The following is a 23,057-nucleotide window of genomic DNA, read 5'->3' as shown; positions in this document are numbered from 1 at the left end:
CTCGGGCTAACCGAAAGTGGGAGGAAGCGGAAGTGGGTGGGAGGGACTTGTCTGCACGCGCAAGGAGTTATATTTACTTCCGCCCGGCGCCTTGCCTGAAAGGTCGTGCGCCTGCGTCTTGCTGAATGAGGCTGGTGGTGGTGGTCACGGCCCCGGCCCCGGCTCCGGCTCCGGCTCCGGCTCCGGCTCCGGCTCCGGCTCCGGCTCCAGCCCGAGCCCGGCCAGTGAGGAGGCGACGCGGAGGCGAGGATGTGGGGGTCAGCGACTGGACTTTCAGCGCGGTTGTCGATATCTACCGTGGCCAGAGGTTGCCTCCGCTGCTTCTGTGAGGCGGGCCCGGGGTGCCTGACGCGGCCCCACCGGCTCCTATCCCAGTCGTGCCTGGAACCCATGTCCTGGGCAGTCGCGAAGTCGGAGGCGTCGCCGCGGAACATGACACGGCATAGGCTTTTCGCGGGCAGCGCGAAGGTGGCGGACACTGTGGTGCAACTCCTGCAAGCAGGGCGTCCAGGAGCCGGCCCGCGGATCTTAGAGTGCAATCCCGGTAGGTGGGGGTTCCCGGGGGCGGAGGGGGGACCTGGGGATACCCGAACCGGGAGGGTTCCTGCATCGCCTTCGGGCAGCAGCTTACTAAGCTCAGGTTTTTGTCCAGAGAATCCAATGTGTGCTCGGCCCACTGTGCTGAGGGGTGTGGGACCATACCGAGAAGAGCAAAGTATGGGCCCTGCCCCCATAGAGCTTAGATGCTAGTTAGAATGCCCATGGCACTTGGCATACTTTTGCTTAACCCCTAGATACCGTCTCCCACTTCTTTGCCACAGGCAGGGCAGGAGAGAGCTTACTTTACGCTTCTTTACATATTCCCAGCCCCACTCCCATTCCCCTAAGAACTAACATGGTACTTAGTGCACAAAGCTTGGGTATGTGATAGTAATTTGCTGAAATAAGACTGCCTTTTTGTTAGCTTTGACCAGCTACAACCTTTTTTGTCTAAAGATTCCAAGTATGTGGTTCATTTCCTAGCACGTTGAGGCACCTTATTCCTTCTCAGTGGACCTTTGAAGGGCAGTACAGCATAGACATAGGATCATAGATTTAGAGCTGGAAGGAACCCCCTCATTTTTCTGGTGAGGAAACTGAGGCAGAGAGAAATTAAGTTGTTTTTACCCAAGATCACACAGGTAGTAAGGAGCCTGGCAAGAATCAAACCCTCATCCTCTGGCTCTTAAATATGGTGCTTTTTCCATTGCCCTGTGCTGTCTAAAGACAACATAAAGTCCTTTATCTCCAGCCTTTTCCTTGATATATAAATATGGTGCAGTCAATGAACAAGCACTTATTAAGTGATTGCCAGGTACCAGACACTATATTAAGCAATGAAGAGACAAAGAAAAAGCAAAAATTGTTCTTGCTATCAGGGGCCTTACGCTCCTATAGAGGAGACAACGTATTTAAGTAAATGCATTCAAAACAAATTCAGGGTAGATGGAAGGAATCCTTAGAGGGAAAGACTCCCAGGAGGAGATGGCACTTAAGCTGAATTTTAAAGGAAGACAGGAATGTTAAGAGCTGAGGACAGAAAGTATTACAGGCATGGGGAACTGGCAGTGCAGAGGCTCAGTAATGAGAGAGTGTTATGTGAAGAACATCTAGGAAGCCAGTATGACTAGATTATGACTAGAGTTTGTGGAGGGTGTTAGTTAAGAGACTAAAAAGATAAGAGGCCTGACTCTAAAAAGCTTCAAATGAGAAACAGAAGGTTATATTTGCTCCTGGAGGTTATAGGGAGACCTTAGAATGGAGGTGAGTGGGGGTGGGGATGGGGTTCGAAGTGCTGTGACATGATCAGACCTACACTTTAGGAAAATCACTTTTGACAGCTGAGTGGAAAGTATTGGAATGGGAAAAGACTTGAGTCTGGGAGACCAATTAGGATGCTCCAGGAGAGAGCTTTTTTAGGCAGTTGGGGTTAAGTGACTTGCCCAGGGTCATACAGTAAGTGGCAAGTGTTTGATCTGAGACCAAATTTAAACTTAGGTCTTCCTGACTAAAGTGCCAGTGCTCTATACACTACACCACCTAACTGACCCCCAGGAGAGAGTTTTTAAGAGCCTGAATGAAAGTGATGACAGTGCTAAGTTGAGATAAGAAAATGCATTTGAGAGATAGTGCAGAAAAAGAAATTATTACATGATTTGGCGACTGATTTGGATAGATGGGGTGATCAAGGGAGGAAGAGTTCACTATGACTGAGCTTATGAACTTGGGTGTCTGACTAGAAGGGGTGATATGGTGGTGCCTTTGACAGCAGCAGGGAATTTTAGAAGTGTGCGTAGTCTGGAGAAAGTTAATGAGTTGTTTTGAATTTGGTAAGTTTGAGATATGTACATGATATCCAATTTGAAATGTCCTGGCAGTTAAGTAATGTTGGGGTGTAGCTCAGAAGAGAGATTAGGGTTGGATAAGTAGATATGGAAATAGTCTTCATAGAGATGATAATTAAACCCATGGGACTTGATGAGGTCCCCAAATGAGAGAGTATTTCGGGAAAACAGAAAAGGGTCCAGGACAGAGCCTTGGGGTATATCCATAGTTACTGGGTGTGATAGGGAGGCAGATCTAAGAAAATAAAAGTCTGACTGGTAGGAAAACCTAGAGAGAACAGTCATAAAAACTCAGAAGACAGTATTCAAGAGGACAAAGTAATTATCCCTGTCAAATTCTACAAGAGAGGTCAAGAAAGATTAGGAGTGAGAAAAGGCCATTAGAGTTGGCAATTATGATTGTTCATTGGTATCTGAGGAGAGCCTTTTCATTGAATTAGGCCAAAAGCCAATTTGTAGAGGATTTAGAAGAGAGAGAGAAGCTAGGAAGAAGAGGCATAGATTGATTGTAGAGGATTTTTGAAGGAGATTAGAAGAGAAGGAATATTGAGCCAGCATAATGGAATCTATTATGGGTTGGGTTTTTTTTTTTAATGGACACAGACACTTGTATGGGTTTGTAGGCAGTAGTAAGGAGCCAGTAAGTAGGGAGAGACTGCAGATTAGAGAGAGAATGGGTATGATAGTGAGGGCAGTCTGCTAAGCAAGATGGGAAGAGACTGGATCAAAGATACATGTAGAGGGATTAGCTTTGGAAAGTAGAAGGGACACCAAAGACTGGAGTGATGGAGAAATAGTAAGGAACAATGTCAGATCAATGTGAGATGAGAAGAGAAAAGGTAACTTGTTTAGAATGACCTTAATTTTTTCTGGTGAAGGTATGAGATGAAGTCCTCAGCAGAGAAGATGAGGTCTGAGAATGTCCTTAGATTCAGAGAGAATAGGTTTGGAATAACCACGTGGTGAGAGGGATAGAGAATCAGCTAGGGAGGAGAGCAGTAGAGTTGCTTTGTTATAGTAGGACCCAGTTGAGTTTGGACAGTATAAATTTATAAAGACTCAGTCAGCAGGATTTCTTAATTTCTTCCATTACTGTTGAGCAGCATACAAATTTCAAGGCTTGCTTCAGACATTTATTAGTTGTATGACCTTGGGCAAGTCACTTAACCTTTCTCAGCCTCAGTTTCCCAGTCTGTAACTTAGAGATAATGGCATCAACACACAGGCTAGAGGATATAACATACAGATCATTTTGCAAATCTTAAAGTGTTATTATATGAATCCCAGCTATTATTATTAAGTCTTGGAAATTGAGTAGTTGAAGAACTGGAGGTTTAAATTATTTGAGGTAAAAAAACACATATATGCTGAAGTCCTCTAGGATGAGAGTAGGAGTCGAGTAGAGAGGAAAACTGTTAACCTAGGACTGTGCTTATTGAGAAAGCTAGGAGAATGTCCTGGGAGTTGGTAGATAATAGCTACCAGAAAATGAATTGGGCAATAACTCTGGTTTGAATGTACTTCAAAGGAGGAAAGTGATGGTAGTGATGATGGTAGAATGAGGATCTAAGAGTGGTAAGAAGAAGCAAAAAATGGGCTAATGTCCCCACTAGGAACAGTGAGTGGGGGGTGGGGAGGGGATATAAGTGAAAATGTACTAAAAGTACTAAAAAGGGTGGCCAGGGATTCAGCTTAGCCAGAGGATAGTTCTCAGTGAGGAAAAAAAAAATTATCAAATCAGAACCTAGGTTTTAATCTTGCCTCTGATGCTTACTGCTTTTGTGATCTTAGCCAAATCACTTTACTTCTCTTGGCCTTAGTTTCCACATCTGGAAAATGAGCTAAATGATATCTAAGACAGCCAGGTAGCACAGTGCATAGAGCCTGAAGTCAGGAGGCCTACGTTCAAATCAATAACTGATACATAGCATCTTAGAGTTTTGACATAGGGGACTGTCATCCTTGGAGCCAGAAAGACCTGGGTTCAAGTTTTGCCTCTAAAATGTAATAGCTTTGTAACCCTGGGAAAATCACTTAACCTCTGTGCCTTAGTTTCTTCGACTGTAAAATGGGGATGATGGTAATGTTTATCTTCCAGGGCTGTTGGTGATTAAATGAGATAATATTTATAAAGTACTTAGCACAGTGCCTGGCATATAGAGGCTGTATATAAATGTTTTTTTCCTCCTTACTCCCTGTCATCTTTAAATATATGGTTCCTCAGTGTTTTTGGATTAAGGGGTCTTTTGTTTTTCGAGGCAGAATGGCCTCAGATAATCATTAATTATTGGACTTTGGGCAAGTAACTTCTGAGCCTCGGCTTCCTCATTTTTAAAATGAGAATAGTAATTCCTAGAGTACCATCTTTATTGGATTATGAGCCTCAAAGGAGACAAGATATAAAAATTACTTTAAGGATAGGGTGTGGGATTTCATTAACATACACGGAAAAGGCTCAGGTGAGGGCACTGCCTCTACCAATAACAAGTCGGCACCTTCTGCACCATTCTTAGCTTTAGAGCAGGCATTGTTAATCCTTTTTTGTGGCACGGACCCCTTGGGAAGGCTTTTGAAACCCATGTTAAATCATGTTAAAGCACAAATACATAGGAATACAGTGGAAACCAGTCATATTGAAGTAAAGATGTAATTTACCCCCTCATCCAAGTACATACACCTTGAAATCTATCTATGGGCCTCTTGGGTGTTAGATATGGTTCAGAATACCATGGGCCCAGGTTAAGAACCCCTGTTTTAGAGAGTTGCCTGCAACACTGAGGTTAAGTGACCTGCCCAGGTTCACATAGCCATTATATTTTAGAGGCAAGATTTGAACCCAGGTCTTTCTGGCTCCAAGGATGACAATCCCCTATGTCAAAACTCTAAGATGCTACATATCAATAATTGTTTAGGATAATGATTATGTATTATTTAAATAAATATTTAGCATTTTACTATCTTATCCCAGTTCAGGTTTCATTCATTGCATGAACTATGGGATTAAAAAATTCCTTTAGCCTCTTTCCTTACCTTAGTGTGCCAAATGACTTAGAAGTTTAAGATTTTAAATTGAAAGTGCAGTGGTTCCAAATTGCTGTGGGAATTTAAAAAAAAATCAACCAAAAACATTTCCTGCGCTTCACTGCTAGATGATGACCAGTCAGGGAAAAGGGCAGCACGTCCATATGTCAGCAAAAACAAGACAAAATGAAAATCAGTACAGTATGGTTTTTGGGGAAAGGCATGAGTGTCTAGGGAATGAGGAGAAGCTTCATTTCGAAGGTGGTACTGAGTTGAACCTTGAAAGAAACTCGGGACCCCTAGAGAGGTGAGAAGAGAGTTCATTCCAGACATAGGAGAAAGCCAATGCAAAGACACTAAGACAAGAGATGGAATGCTATGTATAAGGAACAGGAAGAAGGCTAGATTAGTTGGCCTTGTATGTATGTATATATGAAGAGAAGTACTATGTGAAGGTTGGTGCCGGCTTGTGAAAGACTTTAAATTTCAAACAGGAGTTTGATAGTTGATACTAGAAGTAATAAGAAGCCTCTGGAATTTATTAAGTAAGGGAATGATGGTCAGACTTGTGCTTTAGGAAAAACACTATACTGATTAGTGGAGGATGGAAAAGGCGGTGAGGCGGAGGGGGAGAAAGACACTTGTGGCCTTGAGGCCATGTGTGGCTTTCCAGGTCCTTGGGTGTGGTCTTTTGACTGAGTCCAAGTTTTATAGAACAAATCCTTTTATAAAAGGGATTTGTTTCTGTGAAGTTTGGATTCACTCAAAGGGCTGAACTTTTTGTATATGCCTTGCCTTGTGACTGTAGTTTCTACTTCACTTTTCTATTCATAATCCCAATGCTTGGCTTATATTAGGCATGTAATAAATGCATATTAACTGATTGATTGAATGAAATAAAAGAAAGTAACACGTCCTAAATTGAAAATTATGTTATTCCCCAAAATAACAAACTTTTCTTTTCACACCATAGGACCTGGAATTATTACCTATGCATTACTCAATGCTGGTTTACAAGTGGTTGCACTTGAAAGTGACCTGACTTTTCTTCCATATTTAACGGTATGTCATTTAAGTTTCTTAAAATTAGTGTGTGCAAAAAAGATTAGCTTTCTCTGATCTAGGAAAGTGGAACTAGCTACTTGTGGTTCATTTTACTTCTCATTAGTCTGGTTCCCTTTTCTTCTAAGAAAGTCTACTGCAAAGGACATTAGAAGACTTGTATTCCTTTTTCCCCCTACCTTAGGAATATTATGAACTTAACGATCAACAAAGAAAAATAACCAAACAAGGAATAAAACAATACATAAAATATATTGTCAAACAAGTTTTAAGTTTTTAAAAAGTAATAATAGCTAACACTTAGCTAATTATTGACTGACTTTCCAGTTTTCTTAGTCTTTACTTCCCTTTGTATACTCTGTGATCCAGCAGCACTGGTGTTCTTGCTCTTCCTCCTACATGAAGCTCCATCTCTTGATTTGTTACCTTTTCCTTGGCTATTCCCCAGGCCTGCCTGGGATGTTCTCCCTCCTTAGCTCAGCATCCAGGCTTCTTTAGCTGCCTTCTGCAAGGTGACTTTACTGTCTCTCCCTCTGCTAGTGCCTGCCATCTATGATTATCTTCCATTATCTCTCTATACATAAATACATATATACGTACATACTCTGTATGTATATATGTCTTTGTGTGTGTGTGTGTGTGTGTGTGTGTGTGTGTTCAATTCTGTGTATTCAACAAAAAAAAGTTGCTCCTGTACAAATTAAAAAAAATTTTAATGCCTTTAGGAAACATAGTTATTTCCCTTTCTTTGTATTGTCAGTGCTTAGCATAGTGCCTGGTAGATAGTAAACACTTAATAAATGTTTGTTTCCAGCCTCAGATTTTTACTAACTGTGTCCCTGGGAAGGGGGAAAGGAAGGAAATAAGCATTTATATGGCACCTGCTACGTGCCAGGTACTGTGCTAGGTGCTTCTTACGAGTGTTATCTCATTTGATCCTCACAACAACCCTGTGAGGTAGGTACTGATATTGTCTCCATTATATATTTGAGGAAACTGAGGTAAATAGAGATTAAGTGACTTGCCCAGGGTCACACAGGTAGTATGTGTCTGAAGCTAGATTTGAACTCAGATTTTTCTGACTCCAGGTCCAGCTATTCACTATGCCATCAACTGCCTCTAAAATAGTTAAATCTCCCTCAGAGAGGGCAGGATTGGGTAGGGGTGGGAGCTGGGGAAGGGAAAGAAATAAGTATTGACATCCCATTATATGCTGAGCAGTATGCTAAGAGCACTTTTACAGATATCTCATTTGATCCTCTCAATAACCCTGAAAGGTAGGTGCTATTATTATTCCCATTTTACAGTTGAGGAAACTGAGGCAAACAGAAGTTAAGGGACTTGCCCAGGATCACACTGTCTGTGAAGCCTAGTGTCTGATGCCAAATTTGAATTCAAGATTCCTGACTCCACGCGTACCATCTGCCCCTGGTATATAAGAGATGTGGTGAAAGTAGAAAAGACAGTATTTGCTAATGGCTTGGTTCTATGGGAGGAGTGAGAGTGAGGAGCCTAGAGTGACCCAGGTTGCAAGCTTGGGTGCCTGGGGAGATGGTGGTAACATCCCCAGTAGTGGGGGAAGTTGGAAAGAGGGTACAGGGTTGGGGGAAAAGTTAATGAATTATGTTTTGGACATTTTAAGTTTGAGATGTCCAAAAAGGAAGTTGATGATGCAGGCCTGGAGCTCAGCACAATAATTGGACTGGAAGCTTGCCAAGTAATCAAAAATGTATTGATGCAGCTAGAACTTTGATTCACAGTTTATTTAAGGTAATAACCTTTGTTGTTCTGCAGTCTTGGTGTCAGCTAAGAGAAAACATGATACCATGTTTTCATGATATCATGATGATCAAGCAACAGGTATTTATTAAACACTTACCATGTCCTGGCCACTGTGTTTAGTATTGAGTTTACTATTATAAGCAAAAAGCAAGACAATGCCTACCCTTCAGGAGTTTGCATTCTAATGGGGGGAAACAAACATACAAAAGAAAGCTGAAGATGGGCTGGAGGAGGTCTCTCTAGAGCCTCTCTAGAAACACAGCTGAGAGAGGAATAAAGGTTGGTCACCTTGTGCTCCTCCCCAAAGTGGAGGCCCTGGGAGGAACTCAATAACGGGAGGGGCTGCCATGGCAGAGGGATGTTTGAGGGTGAGAAAGCCATAGAGGATGATGGATTGGATGTTCCTGGGTAAGATTACAGCTGAAGTTTGAAAAGTCAGAAGTATAGCCAGGAGGGAGCTTGGAAGTGTTGGACTTGATCAAGTAAAGAAGCTCATCCTTACTACATGTGTGACCCTGGGAACAACACTTTATATTCACTGTACTTTTCCGTTGGCCTGATTCAGTTAGAGCTTACAAATCTCCATGTTCTGGTCCAGAGCTGTGTTTTTATTAGTGTGTTGAACTCCCAATGTGGAAATTGTCTTCACTGATAGAGATCAGCAACTTATTTGTAAGTTAGAGCCATATAGAGCTACCTGAGACCTGTCTGGTCACACAACTGCTATGTGTCAGCACCAGGACTGAAAACTCCATGGTCGAAGGTGGCCTCTGTTCATAATGTTATGTTACCTCAGTAAAACTTGATAAATAATTCTGAGGTAGAATATTCTATAGGGTTCATAAAGAATTTAAAATTTTTATTTTTTTTTTTAATCCTAGACCCTAAAAAAACATCCGGGTAGACAACTAGAAGTAATCTACTGTGACTTCTTCCATCGAGATCCCAGTAATATAACAACACCACCACCTGCTATGTTTACCGAAACACTTTTCAAGAATTTGGGAATAAGCAAAGTTCCATGGGCAGCAGGTAAATTTTTTCATTTATTAAAATAAACTTAATAAAAGTTTTGCTAATGTTCTAGATCTTTTGACTCCACTGACAAGTTTTCAAATATGTTAGGTTTATGTAACTAGTATGCTAGTATATGTGAATGAAATAGACAACAGATTTTTTTACTTTAATGTAGAAGTATTCAGGATATCTGAACATTCAGCTTTAACAAGAATTTCTTTGTTTCTGTGTAGAGAGCATTCTGCTTGGCATTGGAGGGATGATTTCACCAAGACAGAAACCCTGTCCTTATGCTACTCAGTCTAGTAGATGGATACAACAAATACATTAACATTTTAATACAAAATGAGGAATATTAAGACTGGGAGCTAGGCTCTACTAGTGAGTAGGATTTTAACGAGTAAAGAGAGGTGGCTTTGGAGGGGAACAGAAAGATGGCAGGGAGGTGGCATTCCAGACAGAGTGAGCAGGAACATAGATATGAGACGTATGAAAGGAGACATAAGTAAAGTTTGATTAGAATATACCGTATTTGGAAGATGAGATTTTTCTGGAAAGAAAAGGTTGGTCAAGGACATGGAGAGACTTTAATGTACAGGTAAGTGATAGCCACTTATCACTCATTCACTATGCACTTATCCACTTTCCACTGCTGCTAGATGGCACAGTGGATAGAACACTAGGCCTAGAATCAGGAAGACAGTTCAAATGTGGCCTCAGATACTTACTAGCTATGTGACCCTGGGCAAGTCACTTACCCCTGTTTGTCTCAATTTCCTCATCTGTAAAATGAGCTGGAGAAGGAAATAGGAAACCACTTCAGTACCTTTGCCAAGAAAACCCAACAGAGGTCACAAAGAGTCAGTTGAAAAACAACTAAACAACAACAAAAAGTGATATAAAGAGTATTCAGTAATAGAAGGCAACCATTGAAGGATTTTGAGGAGGAGTATCAAGATCTTATTTATATGACAACAGTGTAAATGAATTGGGGGGGTTAGACAGGGGAGTGAGTGGAAGACTAATTAGAAGGTGATTGCAGTAGTCTTGACATGTGGCAATGAAGCCCTGACCTATGTTGAGGGCAATAAGAACAGAGGAGAAACGTGTTCAAAATATTTCATACATCAAAATATTAGCCTGAAATGCCATCTTTCTGTATTAAAGAGAGAGGCTCTGAGAAGTTAGGATTTCGTATCCTGAAGCTAAGTATGTAGAATTTTCTGAAGATTGATTTGTTAATTTGTTAATCTTTTAAAATGCTGTTAACAAAGAAAAAATGTGCAGAATTTTTACTTACATATTCTTGCATGTTTTCATAACAGATGTTCCTGTAAAGATAGTTGGATTCTTCCCAACTAAAACCGAAAGAATTGTACTTTGGAAACTTTTATATGACCTCTATTCTTGTAGTTCCATATATAACTATGGACGGATAGAATTGAATATGTTTATTAGTGAAAAAGAATACAAGGTATGTTACTTAAAAGAAACTGCTAATTATATTTGGTAACAGTTCTTTAATGAGTCTCCTAGAGTTAGGAAGATCTTGGTTTGAATCCCACTTCAGACACTTACCAACTTGGTGATATGCTGAAAGTCATTTAATCTCTCTGAGTCTTAGTTTCCTTATTTGAAAAGTGGAGCTAATAATAGCATTTACCTTACAAGATTTGTGAAAAACAAATGAAATAATATATTTAAAACACTTTGCAAACCTTAAAGCACTATATAAATGTGAGCTGTTAATAGTATTAATATTTATAATTACATTTCAGTACTAGTCACATTTGTGTCCCTTAGAGACATAAAACAATCAGTCAGTAATCATTTATTAAGTGCTTGCTATGTGTCAGCCATTGTGCTAAGCACTGTGACTGTATATGCAAATAGAAGGACAGATAAATGCCCTGAAGGAGTGTACATTCTAATGGGGGAAGACAACACACAAAGGGAAGCTAGAAATGGGGGAGTGGAATGGAGACAAGGGTACTTCAGGGCAGGAGCACGGTAGAGAGAGTCCAGAGTGCAGCCTGAAAAGGAAGTGAGATGTCACTGCATTGGGCATCCTCCTTAAATGGAGGTTCTACGAGGATCTATCCAATCAGAGGTAGAGGCTGAAGGGGCAAAAGGTACTTCTAATGTTTGAATTTCGGGGCTGGAGTGAGGCTTCAGAATGAAGAGCTGGTTCAAAGTAGAGGAAGTCTGGGAGTGCAGCCTGGAGAGGAATGAGGAATCATATTGGGGGTGGTTGTCTTAACTTTTCATATGTCAAATTTAAGGCTTCATTCATTATCTGAATAATATGAGGGTAAGTAGGAGACTCATGTTGTAAGGTAATAAATACCTTTTCTTTTTGTAGCAACTTGTAAGACCTCAAAGTGCAGTAGATAGTTAATCTGTTATTTCTGAGAACATCCCTATAATGCATAGATTGGTATTGTTTTCTGCATATATGGATAGGGATTCATGTTTATGGTCTGGGATAATAGAAACTCTAAAGCAAAATTCAATGAAGTAATCAAATGTTATTCAGGGAATGGTAATAATGGAATAGACTTCAAAATTGTTGAACTTGAGATCAGTACCATACCAAGTGCTTGCAAACCACTAAACTTTCTTGGCCTCTGTGCCTGGCACATTGGAGGCACTTGATAAATGCTTGATAATGTATTGATTATATAACAATTATCATTTTATCTTTGTTAGGAGATTTTCCTCATAGCATGCCATAGTGAAAGTAATTTTTACATAGTTTAAAGAAAATCTATTTTGCTTAAAGATTACAGTTTAATGCACCAGATAGATTTTCAGCAATTAAGTCAGAGACAAAGCCCAGTAAAATAATAGATATTAACATTTTTGCTTCAGTTCTTAATTTTTAGCTAATTTAGGTGCATAGCTTTTATTTTCGATATTAGAATAGTGTCAGACTTGGATGTTAAATGACTGTGAAGTATATTAATGATGTGTAACTTATAAATTTATTCCTTTGTCAGAAAATCATTTCAAAGCCAGGTGAAAAGGATTATCAAACCCTGAGTGTTCTCTGGCAAACAGCTTGTGAGATAAAGCTTTTGCATATGGTGAGTAAATTGTTCTTATTGTTAAATATCTGTCTCGATACTAGCTAGCATCCTGTATCGTACCTTTCCCTTGTATCAGAACTCCCAGAAAAATGCTATCTGTACCCTCCATCTACAGTTTTCTCCTGTCACTTCTCTGTCCCTTACAGTCAGGCTTCTGGCCTCATCAACTGAAACTGCTCTCTGCCAAGTTAGCAGTGATTTCTTAATTGCCAGATGTGGTATTCTTTTCTCAGGCCTTATTCTTCTTGACCTCACCTCTTTGCCATTCCTCAAACAAGATACGCCACCACGACTAGAATTCTATCCTTCCTCATCTACGACTCCTGGCTTCATGAGCCTTCTGCAGTTTTAGCTAAAACCCCACTTCTTGTAGGAATCCTTCCTGATCCACCGTAAAGCCAATGCCTTCCTTCTGAGATGATCTCCAGTTTATTCTATATAGATGTTTCTCGTCCTTAGTTGCTTTCACGTGTCTACCTGTTAGATGTTAAGCTCCTTGAAAGCAAGGATTCTTTGCCTTTCACCGTATTCTCAATACTAGCACAGTGTTTGGCACATAATAGGTGCTCAGTAAATGCTTAATGAATGCTTACTGACTTGACTAGATTTTCCTCTAGAATTTGATACTGTTGATCATGGTCTCCCAAATATCACTCCTCTCCACTTTTTTAATGACTGCTCTTTTTTAGTTTTCCTTATACATTTTTTGCTGCTTCTTATTGGAGCAGCTCCTTATTGGTCTGCTTGGCTAGATATTCATCCCTGACAAGCCCCTTAGAAATGATTCTCTGCTCTGTCCTGAGCACTCTTCTCTCTGTATCTCTCCCTCTCTTTCTATCACTCTCTGACTAAATGGAGAAGTTGAACTTATACATAAAAGAAAAAAACTGTGTAAGTGGAACTTGTTTTTTTGTTTTGTTTTGTTTTCATTTCATATGATCTTTTCTTGAAGAGATCATTATTCACAAGATTAAATAATCAATTATTAAATGCTTACAGTGTGCCAAGTACTATGTGCTAGGAATACATACACAAACAGAAAGAGAGTGTTTCCTTCAAGGAGCTCACATTCTAATCAGGGAGGATATCGTTTAAAAGGAAGCTTTCTGAAAGGGGTGGGAAAGCAGGAAAAGAGGTACCTGCTTAGGTCCAGGGTCAGGAAGGAGAACATGGATGGCCTGGGTATCCTCCTTTTTTAGGAATAACCAAACCATCAGAGGCACAGGGGTAGAGGATACTGCCAGTGAGAGAAATCCAAGAGTGGAGTAAACTTACAGGGTGAAGACATTTGTATGGCTGGTAGAGGAAGTACAGTGGAATGAAGTCATTTCCAAAAAATTGCAATTAATGTATTAAAATCTTATTTTAAAAATGTCAGCCCAATTTAGGTAAGATAGATATAAGGCAGGAACTTGTTTGGATGAAGTGGCATTAAAATAGTTTGGGGCATTTGTTTCTTTGTTTTCCCAAGGAGCCTCTTTCGTCATTTGTAACCTTCAAAAATGGGAAGCTGACATCACTAAAGAGCAAGGTAAGAAGCAGTTCTTTACAGACATGATCAGTGTGTTGATTTGTCTTCTTTAACTACTTTGTTACAGGGGAATGTTTGTGAGGGGAGGATTGGAAGAATCATTAAGAAATGTCAGCTATGTAGAAAATACATTTTACTTTGAAAATGAATGAATTCCTAGCTGTGTGACCCTGGGCAAGTCACTTAACCTCGATTGCTTGAGCAAAAAAAATAAAAAGAATGAATTCCCTATACTTTTTTTTTTCTTCAGAGGGGAAACTTTTCTTTTAATGTACTTTTGCTTGGGAAAAAATAGGAATTTTTGACTTTTTGTATTTAGGAATTGCTTAAAATTACAAATGTGTAAAATGTCAGTGTGTTGGAAATTAAAACTTTTTTATATTTGAAACAATCATACCCAAGAAATTGTGAAAAGTATTATATTTTAAAATGTGAGGAACGTGACCCATTAAAGCAGTATTTCTGTTTCTGTGAAATTATGCAGAGTGAAATAATAGAATATCAAAAATCCTTAGTTCCCCAGAGAGAATCAAGAAAATACCCACAATGACTACCACAGTATAAATGAAAAGATTCCTTAAAGGAAGTTGAACTCTTGAACATTTGAAAAGAATTATTGTATAGATTATCAGATATAGGCATTGTGGAATATGTTTTTTGCTTAGTTGTTTTTCTTTGTCACTAACTGAGGGCTCATGGAGGTGTGTGAGGAATGACTGATGTAAGCATCAGTAAAATATGTTAAAATTTTCATTTAAAAATGTTTAGTGCATCCCATGCCAATCATGTCAATATACTGCATATTATAGAATAGAATTCAGCATTACGCAGATGATCTTCGTTCCTATCTAAGAGATGTTGGTTGCTGAAGTGTACCCCCCAAATCTTATAAAATAATCCTACATTGTATACTCCTGTGAAGAGTCCAGCTCCCTGCCTCTCCTCCCACCAGTTAAGATAACCAGTCTCTCCACCAGAGATGTGTCTTAAGAGAGTGAGGTCTGGAAGACTCAAAAAAAAGTCACCTGTACTCGAGCACTCGTCTGGTAACTTAACAGGGAAGTCTAAATTCTTTGAGACAGACAAGTATTAGGTTTTTCATACCATTCAGTGTAAGAGTCATATGTCCTGAGAAGCCAATGGGATATGATTATAATTTTTCAGTAGTTTTTATTTTGGCTGGTTTCCAAATCTGTTAGTGTTAAATATGTCATTAAGATTATTTTCTACAGACAAGTCAACCCAATTGAAAGATTAAATTTAAATTTACCTTTTTGTCCTTGTCCTTTTAGAGCTAAAAGTGCTCTTGATGCTGTTCATTGGCTTGAAGTCAGTAGAAGTTTCTGATAGTAGTTATAACCTTGATTTTTTATTTTAGTATTCATTAATGTAAGCTATTGTAAGTTAGTAAAGTAAGTTGGTAAAGTAAACTAATGTAAGCTAGTAAAATTATATTTGGGTAAATTAAAACCTACAAAAGTGGTCAAGAGAATACTGAGTTTCCTCTTTTTTTGGCAGCATCCTAAAGATATTGCTGTTTTTTTAATGATATTACTGCAGTTTAGGAATTGTATCATAGATTATTCCTAGAGAGACTTCACAAGCCATCTAGTCCAGCCCTTTCATCTTACAGACGAGGAAACTGAGGTGCAGTGATTCCCAGGCAGTCAGTGGGAGAGGATTTGAGCTTACGATTTGGCTCTTACTCTCCTTCCCCTACCTCTGACCCAGAGTCTCAGTTGAATTGAAACAGGGTCAGGTTCTTGTCCTAGCAGTATTTTTTGTCTAAGTTTATCTTCTTTTTCTTTATTCTCTCCTTCAGGAATTAAAAAACAAGCAGCTGTGTTTTATTCAATTAACTCCTCGAAGAAATTTATTTACGAATAATTTGACACCTGTAAACTCCTATAATTTTATGTGCCTGGTTAAACAGTGTCTTCACAAGAGCAGGTCTAAATTAATTGATATATTTAAGTAAGTACTAAAAAGGGTGAGTTCATTTGAGAATTGATATTTCATTCATATTACAGTACTAGTTTTGTATATTTGATTAGCTTAGAATGAGATACTGTATCCTTATTTTCTCCTCCACTTCAGTCACATATTTCGTTCTTTTTCTCACTTCTCTGAAATAATAAATCTCCTTTATTGAATAAGTCGTCGGTAGTTAATTAAATTTAACATACTTTGTCTTTGACCTTAGTTAAATTGAAGGAATAGCCTGTTGTTTGTTGGGGGCATAGTAGCTGGAATTGGAGTCAGGAAGACCTGAGACTTCATGACTATATGCAAGTCACTTAACCTGTCTGAGCTTCAATTTCCTCATCTATGAAATTAAGATTCAGTGGCCTCTCGGGTCCCTTGAAGTTTTACATCTATGATCCCTCTCACTAAAGTGGAAAGAGTGAGCACCGCGTCTTGTATAGCTTACCACCCAGTTGCTTCTCCTCACCTAGTTCATTATCTATCCTGCCTCTGCCTTTACTAAGCTGAAGGTGCGAGATTGTTGAAACTCCAATTTGCTGTCTACCTTGTGAAGAGAAGCAGGCAAGGAGCAAGATCAAGACAGCTCCCTGCTTCAAAATCCCGAGCCCCAAAGGTCCATGAACCTAAAACTTGAAGGTCCAAAGGAAATTATAAATGTAAAATCATACCATTTTAGCCATTTCTCTCCATCCTGCTTTCTCCTAAATACACATACATACTTAAAATAGTCTCTTTATAAGCCCCACTTTTCACAGATAGAATTAGCTGAACAACAGTAATAATATGTGGCACTTATGTAGCACTTTACAATTGGCAAAGGCTTTATGTCTGCAGAGTGTTCCAAAAGTCTTAGTGCAGTTTTAAGCTCTAATAGCTTTTTAGGGTACCCTGTATAATCTCATTTTGATCCTCATACCAACCTATGAAGTAGATAATGCAAGTTTTCTGTTATTCCATATTTAAATTACACCTTATTAGAGGTCCAAGTATACCATATCACACACTCAGTGCTATATGTAGAGAAGATGTGATTTCCAGTTACACATCTTTTGAAACATGAAGGATTTTGGCAGTTTTTAGTAAATGAATCACACCCTGTTTCTGGAAACATGTTTCTGGTTGCCTAGTGAATTATTTGTTGAGCCAAAACTAGAGATTGTAAAAATATGGAGCACCTTCTACAAAACTAGATGCTCAGTCAGGCATGAGATGAAATCAAGATGCAAATTTAAAAGAAAAAATATAGAATCATAAACCTCTATGAGAGGGAGCCATTGTGTTGATTAAAAGAATGTTCAGGGGCAGCTAGGTGGCACAGTGGATAGAGCGCTGACCCTGAAGTCGGGAGGACATGAGTTCAAATGTGGCCTCAGAACAAACACTTGACACTTACTAGCTGTGTGACCCTGGGCAAGTCACTTTGGGCAAGTCACTTAACCTGAATTGCCTTTAAAAAAAAAGAGAGAGAGAGAGAGAATGTTCATCATGGGAAATTAGAGAAGAAAAAATTTAAGACAGCTTCTAAAGGCAGTATTTTGTTTAGCTTGTTGGGAAGGCATTTTCCCATATCATTTGGAAGAAAACCATGAAGCTAGGTTTTAAATGTGCAGTGAAAAATATTTCCTGAATCTAAATGTTGCTTCAAAATATGCTGCCTTTTAAATGTAATGGATAGTGATGAAGATAATAGTTTGTGGTAAGATCAGAAAGAAGAGAAAATAAAAGTGAGGGAGAAAGCAATGATGAATTAATGTGTGCCCTAGCAAGAACAAAGCAAGTTTAATTTAAGTAAGCCATTGCTTACAGAAATAGTTAATGTTAAAAAACATCTTGATCTGAATTTAAAGAAATGTTATAAAAAATTTCAGAATAAATATTTTAACATAGTAATTAGTATATATTTATATAATCAGTTTGGTGAACCTTTGCTCCAAGTAGTCAAAAAAGCATTTTTTAAGTACCTGCTATGTGCCAGAATTATGCTAGGTAGGCCTTGAGGATACAAATACAGAAACATTCTCTGCCATCAGGGAACTCTCATTTGGTTGGAGGAGACATGTACATATACATACATCCATACATACACACGGTAAATATTTATCAGGGAGATCAGGAAAAGCCTCATGTAGGAGGCAGTATTTGAGCTGAAGTTTGAAGGAAATTAGGGATTCTCATAGGCAGAAGTGAGGAGGGAATGATTCCAAATATGGAGGATGGCCAAGGAAAAGGCATGAGACAAGGAATAGAATGTCAGAGGTGAAGAATAGTAAGTAGGCCAGTTTGATCATACTTGAGAGTGCACGAAGAAGAAGCTGGATAAATAAGCTGGCGAGGTAGGTAGGATTCAGGTTATGAGGGGCTTTAAGTGTCAAGACAGAGGATTCCTAGCTTGCTGTGATCCTCTGTAATTGAGCCTTCACAGATAGAGAGCCACTGGATTTTATTGAGTAAGGGATCAACATGACTGAATAGAGAGGACAAATGCAAGAGATGTTGTAGAAATAGAATTGGCTAGACTTGGCAGCTGATTGAATGTGAGAGTTGAAGATAATTCCAACGTTGCAAACCTGGGTGACTGAAGGATGGTGGGGTCTCAACAGAAATAGGGATATTCTATATCGGGTTCAATTTGAAGGGAAGCATAAACAGTTGTGTTCACTTTGGCAGGACATTGGTTCTGAATAAAACTGGCACAAAAGATGAGTTTTCTTTTGAATGTGTTGCATTTGAGATGCCTACAGGATGTCAGTAAGGAAATGTCCAATAGATTATATGGTCCTGGAGTTCAGGAGAGAGGGCTAGATGTATGGATCTGGGAGCCATCTGCATAGAGATGGTAATTAAACCTATGTGAGCCAGTGAGGTCACCTAGAGAAAGTATAGAGAGCAAAGCAAAGATGATCTAGGACAGAACCTTAGGGCTCTAGTTAATCTGTAAGTAGCCAGGCTCTTTGCTCAGTGCTGGGGCTACAAAGACCAAAGTGAAGCGGTTCCTGCCCTTACAGAGTCTGTGTTCTCTTGGAGGAGAGACAAGGAGGTATGTGCAGAATAGATATAATGTAATTTGGTGGTGCCAAACCCTGATAGGGGATCAGGAAAGTCCTCAGGTAATCAGTCAGTCAACAAGCAGTTTTTAAGTGTTTACTAGGTATGAGCACTACTATGTGCTAAGAATACGAAGAAAGATAGCAACAGCTCTTGCCCTCAAGGAACTTACATTCTAATTGGGAGACAACATGTGTATACAAAGTATGTACAGAGTAGTTGGAAGGTACTCTAAAAAGGGAAATGGGGGGACCAGGAAAGGAACAGTTCCTGCAAGAGCTGAGTGTTGAAGGTAGACAGGAAAACTAAGACGCAGGCAGATGTGAGAGGGAAGAGCATGATAGGAATGGCAGAGAGCCAGTGCAAAAGCATGGATTTGAGAAGCAATTTGTTATGTATGAAGAATAGTAAGAAGGCCAGTTTAGATGGATCATGATGTGTGTGAAGGGGAGTGATGTGTCCTAAGGGCTAGGAAAGTAAATTGAGGGCAGGTTGTGAAGAGCTTTGAATGACAGACAAGTAGGGAAATGTACATTTGAACCTAAAGGAGATAAAGAGCCCTGGTATTTATTGAGAAGTAGAAAATAACATGATCAAAGCTGCACTTTAGGAGCATCCCTTTGGTAGTTGTGAAGAATTGATTTGAGGTAGGGAGATCAAATAGAAGGCTATTCCAAGTGTAGACTAGAAGTCATGAGGGCTTGAATGGGGGCAGTGGCTGTGTGAGTGGAGAGAAAGGGGTGGTTGTGAAATTTGTTGTGGAGATAGAAGCAGCAAGATTTGGTAAGTGATATGATATGTTAGACTTTTGAACTGGGTAACTGAAAAGACAGGTAGATCCTTTGATGGGAATAGGGAGTTTCAGAAAAGAGGTAAGTTTGGCAGGGGAGGTTCTGTGAATGGTTTGCCGTAGCTGAGGAGCCTTAACCCTGGCATCTGGTCATTTCCTGTTTAATAAGTCTTGGTTTCCCAGACTTCCTTCAAAACTAAGTTCAAATCACTTAAATCCAATTTGTTTGCATGTCATGGCATTACCTCCCTGATGTCATGGTCCTCTTCGTGAATAAAGGACAAACAACAACAGCAACAAATACCACATATTCTAGGAAGGCTTTCTTGGTCCTTCCCGTTCCTAATGCCTTTACCTCTCAGATTGCTTTCCATCTAGATAGATATTCTTTTATCTACTTGGTTGTTTATGTGTTATCTTCTACTTTAGAGTATAATCTCCTAGAGGGCAGGGATGGTTTTTTTGGCTTTCTTTGTATTGTCAGTGCTTAGCACATAGTAAGTACTAAATAAATGCTTATTTACTTGACTATTAAGATAGAGCATCAATTTCATTTTTTGTTTATATCGTTTGGTATTTGCCATGTCTAAAGTCTTCCTGATCTTCACGAAATACTAATAGTATAGAGGCATGAGGCTTTTGATTAGTATACAGATCTATGACCTGCAGTTTCTTAATTCTGAAACATTTTTTCCACTATGTTTTTCTCCATTCTTCTTCACATTACCTCTTTGACAATGAAATCAACAAGTATCAAAGTATAATAGATGTGCCTTAAATGTTAGTACTGAATTTGGAGGGTCTTGTCCAGTTTGTCTGCTTCTTCATCCTATGCAGTAGACTTTGGCACACAGTGGTTCTTTTATTTACTCATGTTCATCATGACTATCAGCAAGAGAAGATTGCCAGGCATCCCACGAAATGATGTTTATTTTGCCATACATTGAACCCTGATTCTTCCAGCTCCTATATTGACCTCTCCAAAGTGAACCCATGAGTCCTCCTTCCATTTAGTTGAAATTTCCTTGCGTTTTCAAGTTTGATTTATAGTGATAGTGTTAGTATCAATGAGGTTCAATTCCTCCAGCATTATAGCAGTTTGTCATTGGACAAAGATGTCACATTTAGAATACCAACTGTTAAGTGAATGTTTATTAGTGGTTTAAAAATTATGTATGATTGTTAATGCCCCAGCCACTGTCACTGCACTAACATTGTCACTTACCAAAAAATGCACTGCTTAATTTGCTAACTAGCTAGTGATGAGTTCCTCCATATTTAGCCAAGTAGTTCTAGCAGAGCATGTGCAATCTTTTATGAGAACTTCACAGAGGTTTTCCAGCTTGTAGAAAGTACCAGAGTTTTCACTCTTTTGGCACAGCCTTGGAGAACCCAGGGTAACCTTCACACCCTAATTTGGTGTTACAGTAGAACTTTCTGCAGATATAGTGTTAGAAGTACAGTTGAATTTAGGATGTTAATGCTAAAGGAAGCCTGATGTTTTGAGTAGAAGTATGAGAGATGAGCACATAGAAAATGACAGTTTTAAGCCATTTTGCAAAAGTTTATAAAAGAATATGATTAGATTATCTCCTTAAAGTTCAAACCTTCAATTTTTTAAGTCATCGTAGCTATCATTTAAGACTTTGGGAATCAACACAATAATAACACTGAAATCTATAGCTTAATTCATTTGTAAATAATTGGTTTTTAGAAGATAACTTCTGTATAACTTTTGATGTTAATAGAAAATTTTTATAAAAAAGAATGAAATAAGCCTGTTTATGTATTTTGCAGCTCATGGTGTGTATGTGATGCAGAGGATTTGCTTCAACAACTAAAAAAGCAGAAAGATGAACCTGTAGGCATTTTGTGCCCAGAAGAGTTTAAATACCTTTTTGAAGCTTTGGAGAGTTCTGAAACATTTACCCAAAAATGGCTATATGATTATTCCCAGCAAAATGAATTTCCAGGAAAAGCACAAAAATTTTATTAACTGCAGCAGTTCTTTTGAGAAATTATGATGCAAATTAAAAAGGAATGGGTTTGAAAAGTTTGCATCCTTTCAACTAAGAATAAATGGCTCTGTTTTACACAGTCAGAGGATGAGTTTGCTGAAAATTCATGCTGATTTTTTAAAACAGTTGGTACTCTTAAATGTATAAAATATGTAAGTGAAATTTTCATTTGACTATGGATTTGATGAACTGAAAATTAAGGATTTTATTTGTTTTTTTCTTGGCAAATTCTTCACTACTATATAACTGGTTGGTAAATTGAGTTAATTATCAAATGGAAATTCATTTCATAAATTCCAGACCAATTGTTAAAACATCTTAAGTTGAGTACATTTAAGTATTATACTTTCACATGGTTTTATTGCTGGTTACATTTCATCAGCCTCGGAAAGCAAATTAGATTGACCTAATTAATTGCAAATTTTGCTTTTTAAGTTTGTGAAGTTACAGTTGAAAGATCTGCAAAATAAAATATTTTAATGTTTTATTTAAGCTTTTTTTTTTGAAATTATATTTTTTTTCCTAAGGGGTTTTGTGATATTCTTACAAAGCCTAATTTTTTTATCTAAATATTTCAGCAATACATAATACATAAATTTGTTAAAATAGGTTGTATTATATATTTTAATAAAGAAATGTGTATATTATAAAGTATTATATCAGTCTTTTTTGTGTTGTCTTTTACAATTCAGTTGCTTCATCCTATAAATGAGATGAATGAATACTTGACAAAATCTATGTCATTTGGCAGGATGGGTATTTGTAATCCTAATGTGGTCATCATGGGTCAAGCGTATGGTCTGTCACTTGTCATTTTAAACAAATTATTTTCATAAGGGTAAATACTAGAATATTTATGTTGTTAAGTCACTATACTTGCAAGCCTTTGGTCTCTTACTTGGCATATTAAAAAAAAATAGAAGTGAAAAACTCTAGATTTCAAATCACAAGATCCAACTTATGTCTTGATTCCGACACTTAATAGCGATCTGGCTTTGAGCAAGTCACTTCTCTCTGGGCCTAATTTCCTTATCTTTAAAATGGGGTCCATAGGATTATAGATTTAGAGCTATAACCCCTGAAGGGTTATACTCAGTTTTGCTGGGTAGGTGATTCTTGGTTGTAGTCCTGTCTTTTTTGCCCTCCAGAATATTATATTCCATGCCCTGCGATCCCTTAATGTAGAAGCTGCTAAATCTTATGTTATCCTGATTGTGTTTTGACAGTACTTGAATTGTTTCTTTCTGGCTTCTTGCAATATTTTCTCCTTGACCTGGGAACTCTGGAATTTGGCTACAATATTCCTAGGAGTTTTCCCGTGGGGATCTCTTT

The 23,057-nt window shown here is 38.6% G+C and overlaps 1 protein-coding gene across 1 annotated transcript; it reads left to right on the top strand.

The window, feature by feature from the left end:
• Positions 1-91: 91 nt before the first annotated feature.
• On the top strand, positions 92-22,382 carry TFB2M (transcription factor B2, mitochondrial). The gene is made up of 8 exons (XM_078156276.1): positions 92-544; positions 6,379-6,467; positions 9,131-9,281; positions 10,592-10,740; positions 12,266-12,352; positions 13,827-13,886; positions 15,709-15,860; positions 21,505-22,382. Exons 1-8 carry the CDS (start codon positions 250-252, stop codon positions 21,701-21,703), a joined length of 1,182 nt encoding a protein of 393 aa, XP_078012402.1. The 5' UTR covers positions 92-249; the 3' UTR covers positions 21,704-22,382.
• Positions 22,383-23,057: the final 675 nt, after the last annotated feature.

The sequence above is a fragment of the Phascolarctos cinereus genome, unplaced genomic scaffold (genome assembly GCF_003287225.1).
Source record: "Phascolarctos cinereus isolate Bilbo 61053 unplaced genomic scaffold, phaCin_HiC Scaffold_5;HRSCAF=322, whole genome shotgun sequence".
Taxonomy (NCBI): Eukaryota; Metazoa; Chordata; class Mammalia; order Diprotodontia; family Phascolarctidae; genus Phascolarctos; species Phascolarctos cinereus.
Note: the sequence above shows the minus strand (reverse complement) of the source record. Positions and strands in the feature narration are given on the sequence as shown.

Coding starts and splice junctions, on each gene's coding strand:
- TFB2M (XM_078156276.1), top strand. CDS start 250: ATGTGGGGGTCAGCGACTGGACTTTCAGCGCGGTTGTCGATATCTACC. Junction 6,468..9,130: donor CTTTTCTTCCATATTTAACG/GTATGTCATTTA, acceptor TTTTAATCCTAG/ACCCTAAAAAAACATCCGGG. Junction 10,741..12,265: donor TTAGTGAAAAAGAATACAAG/GTATGTTACTTA, acceptor TTCCTTTGTCAG/AAAATCATTTCAAAGCCAGG.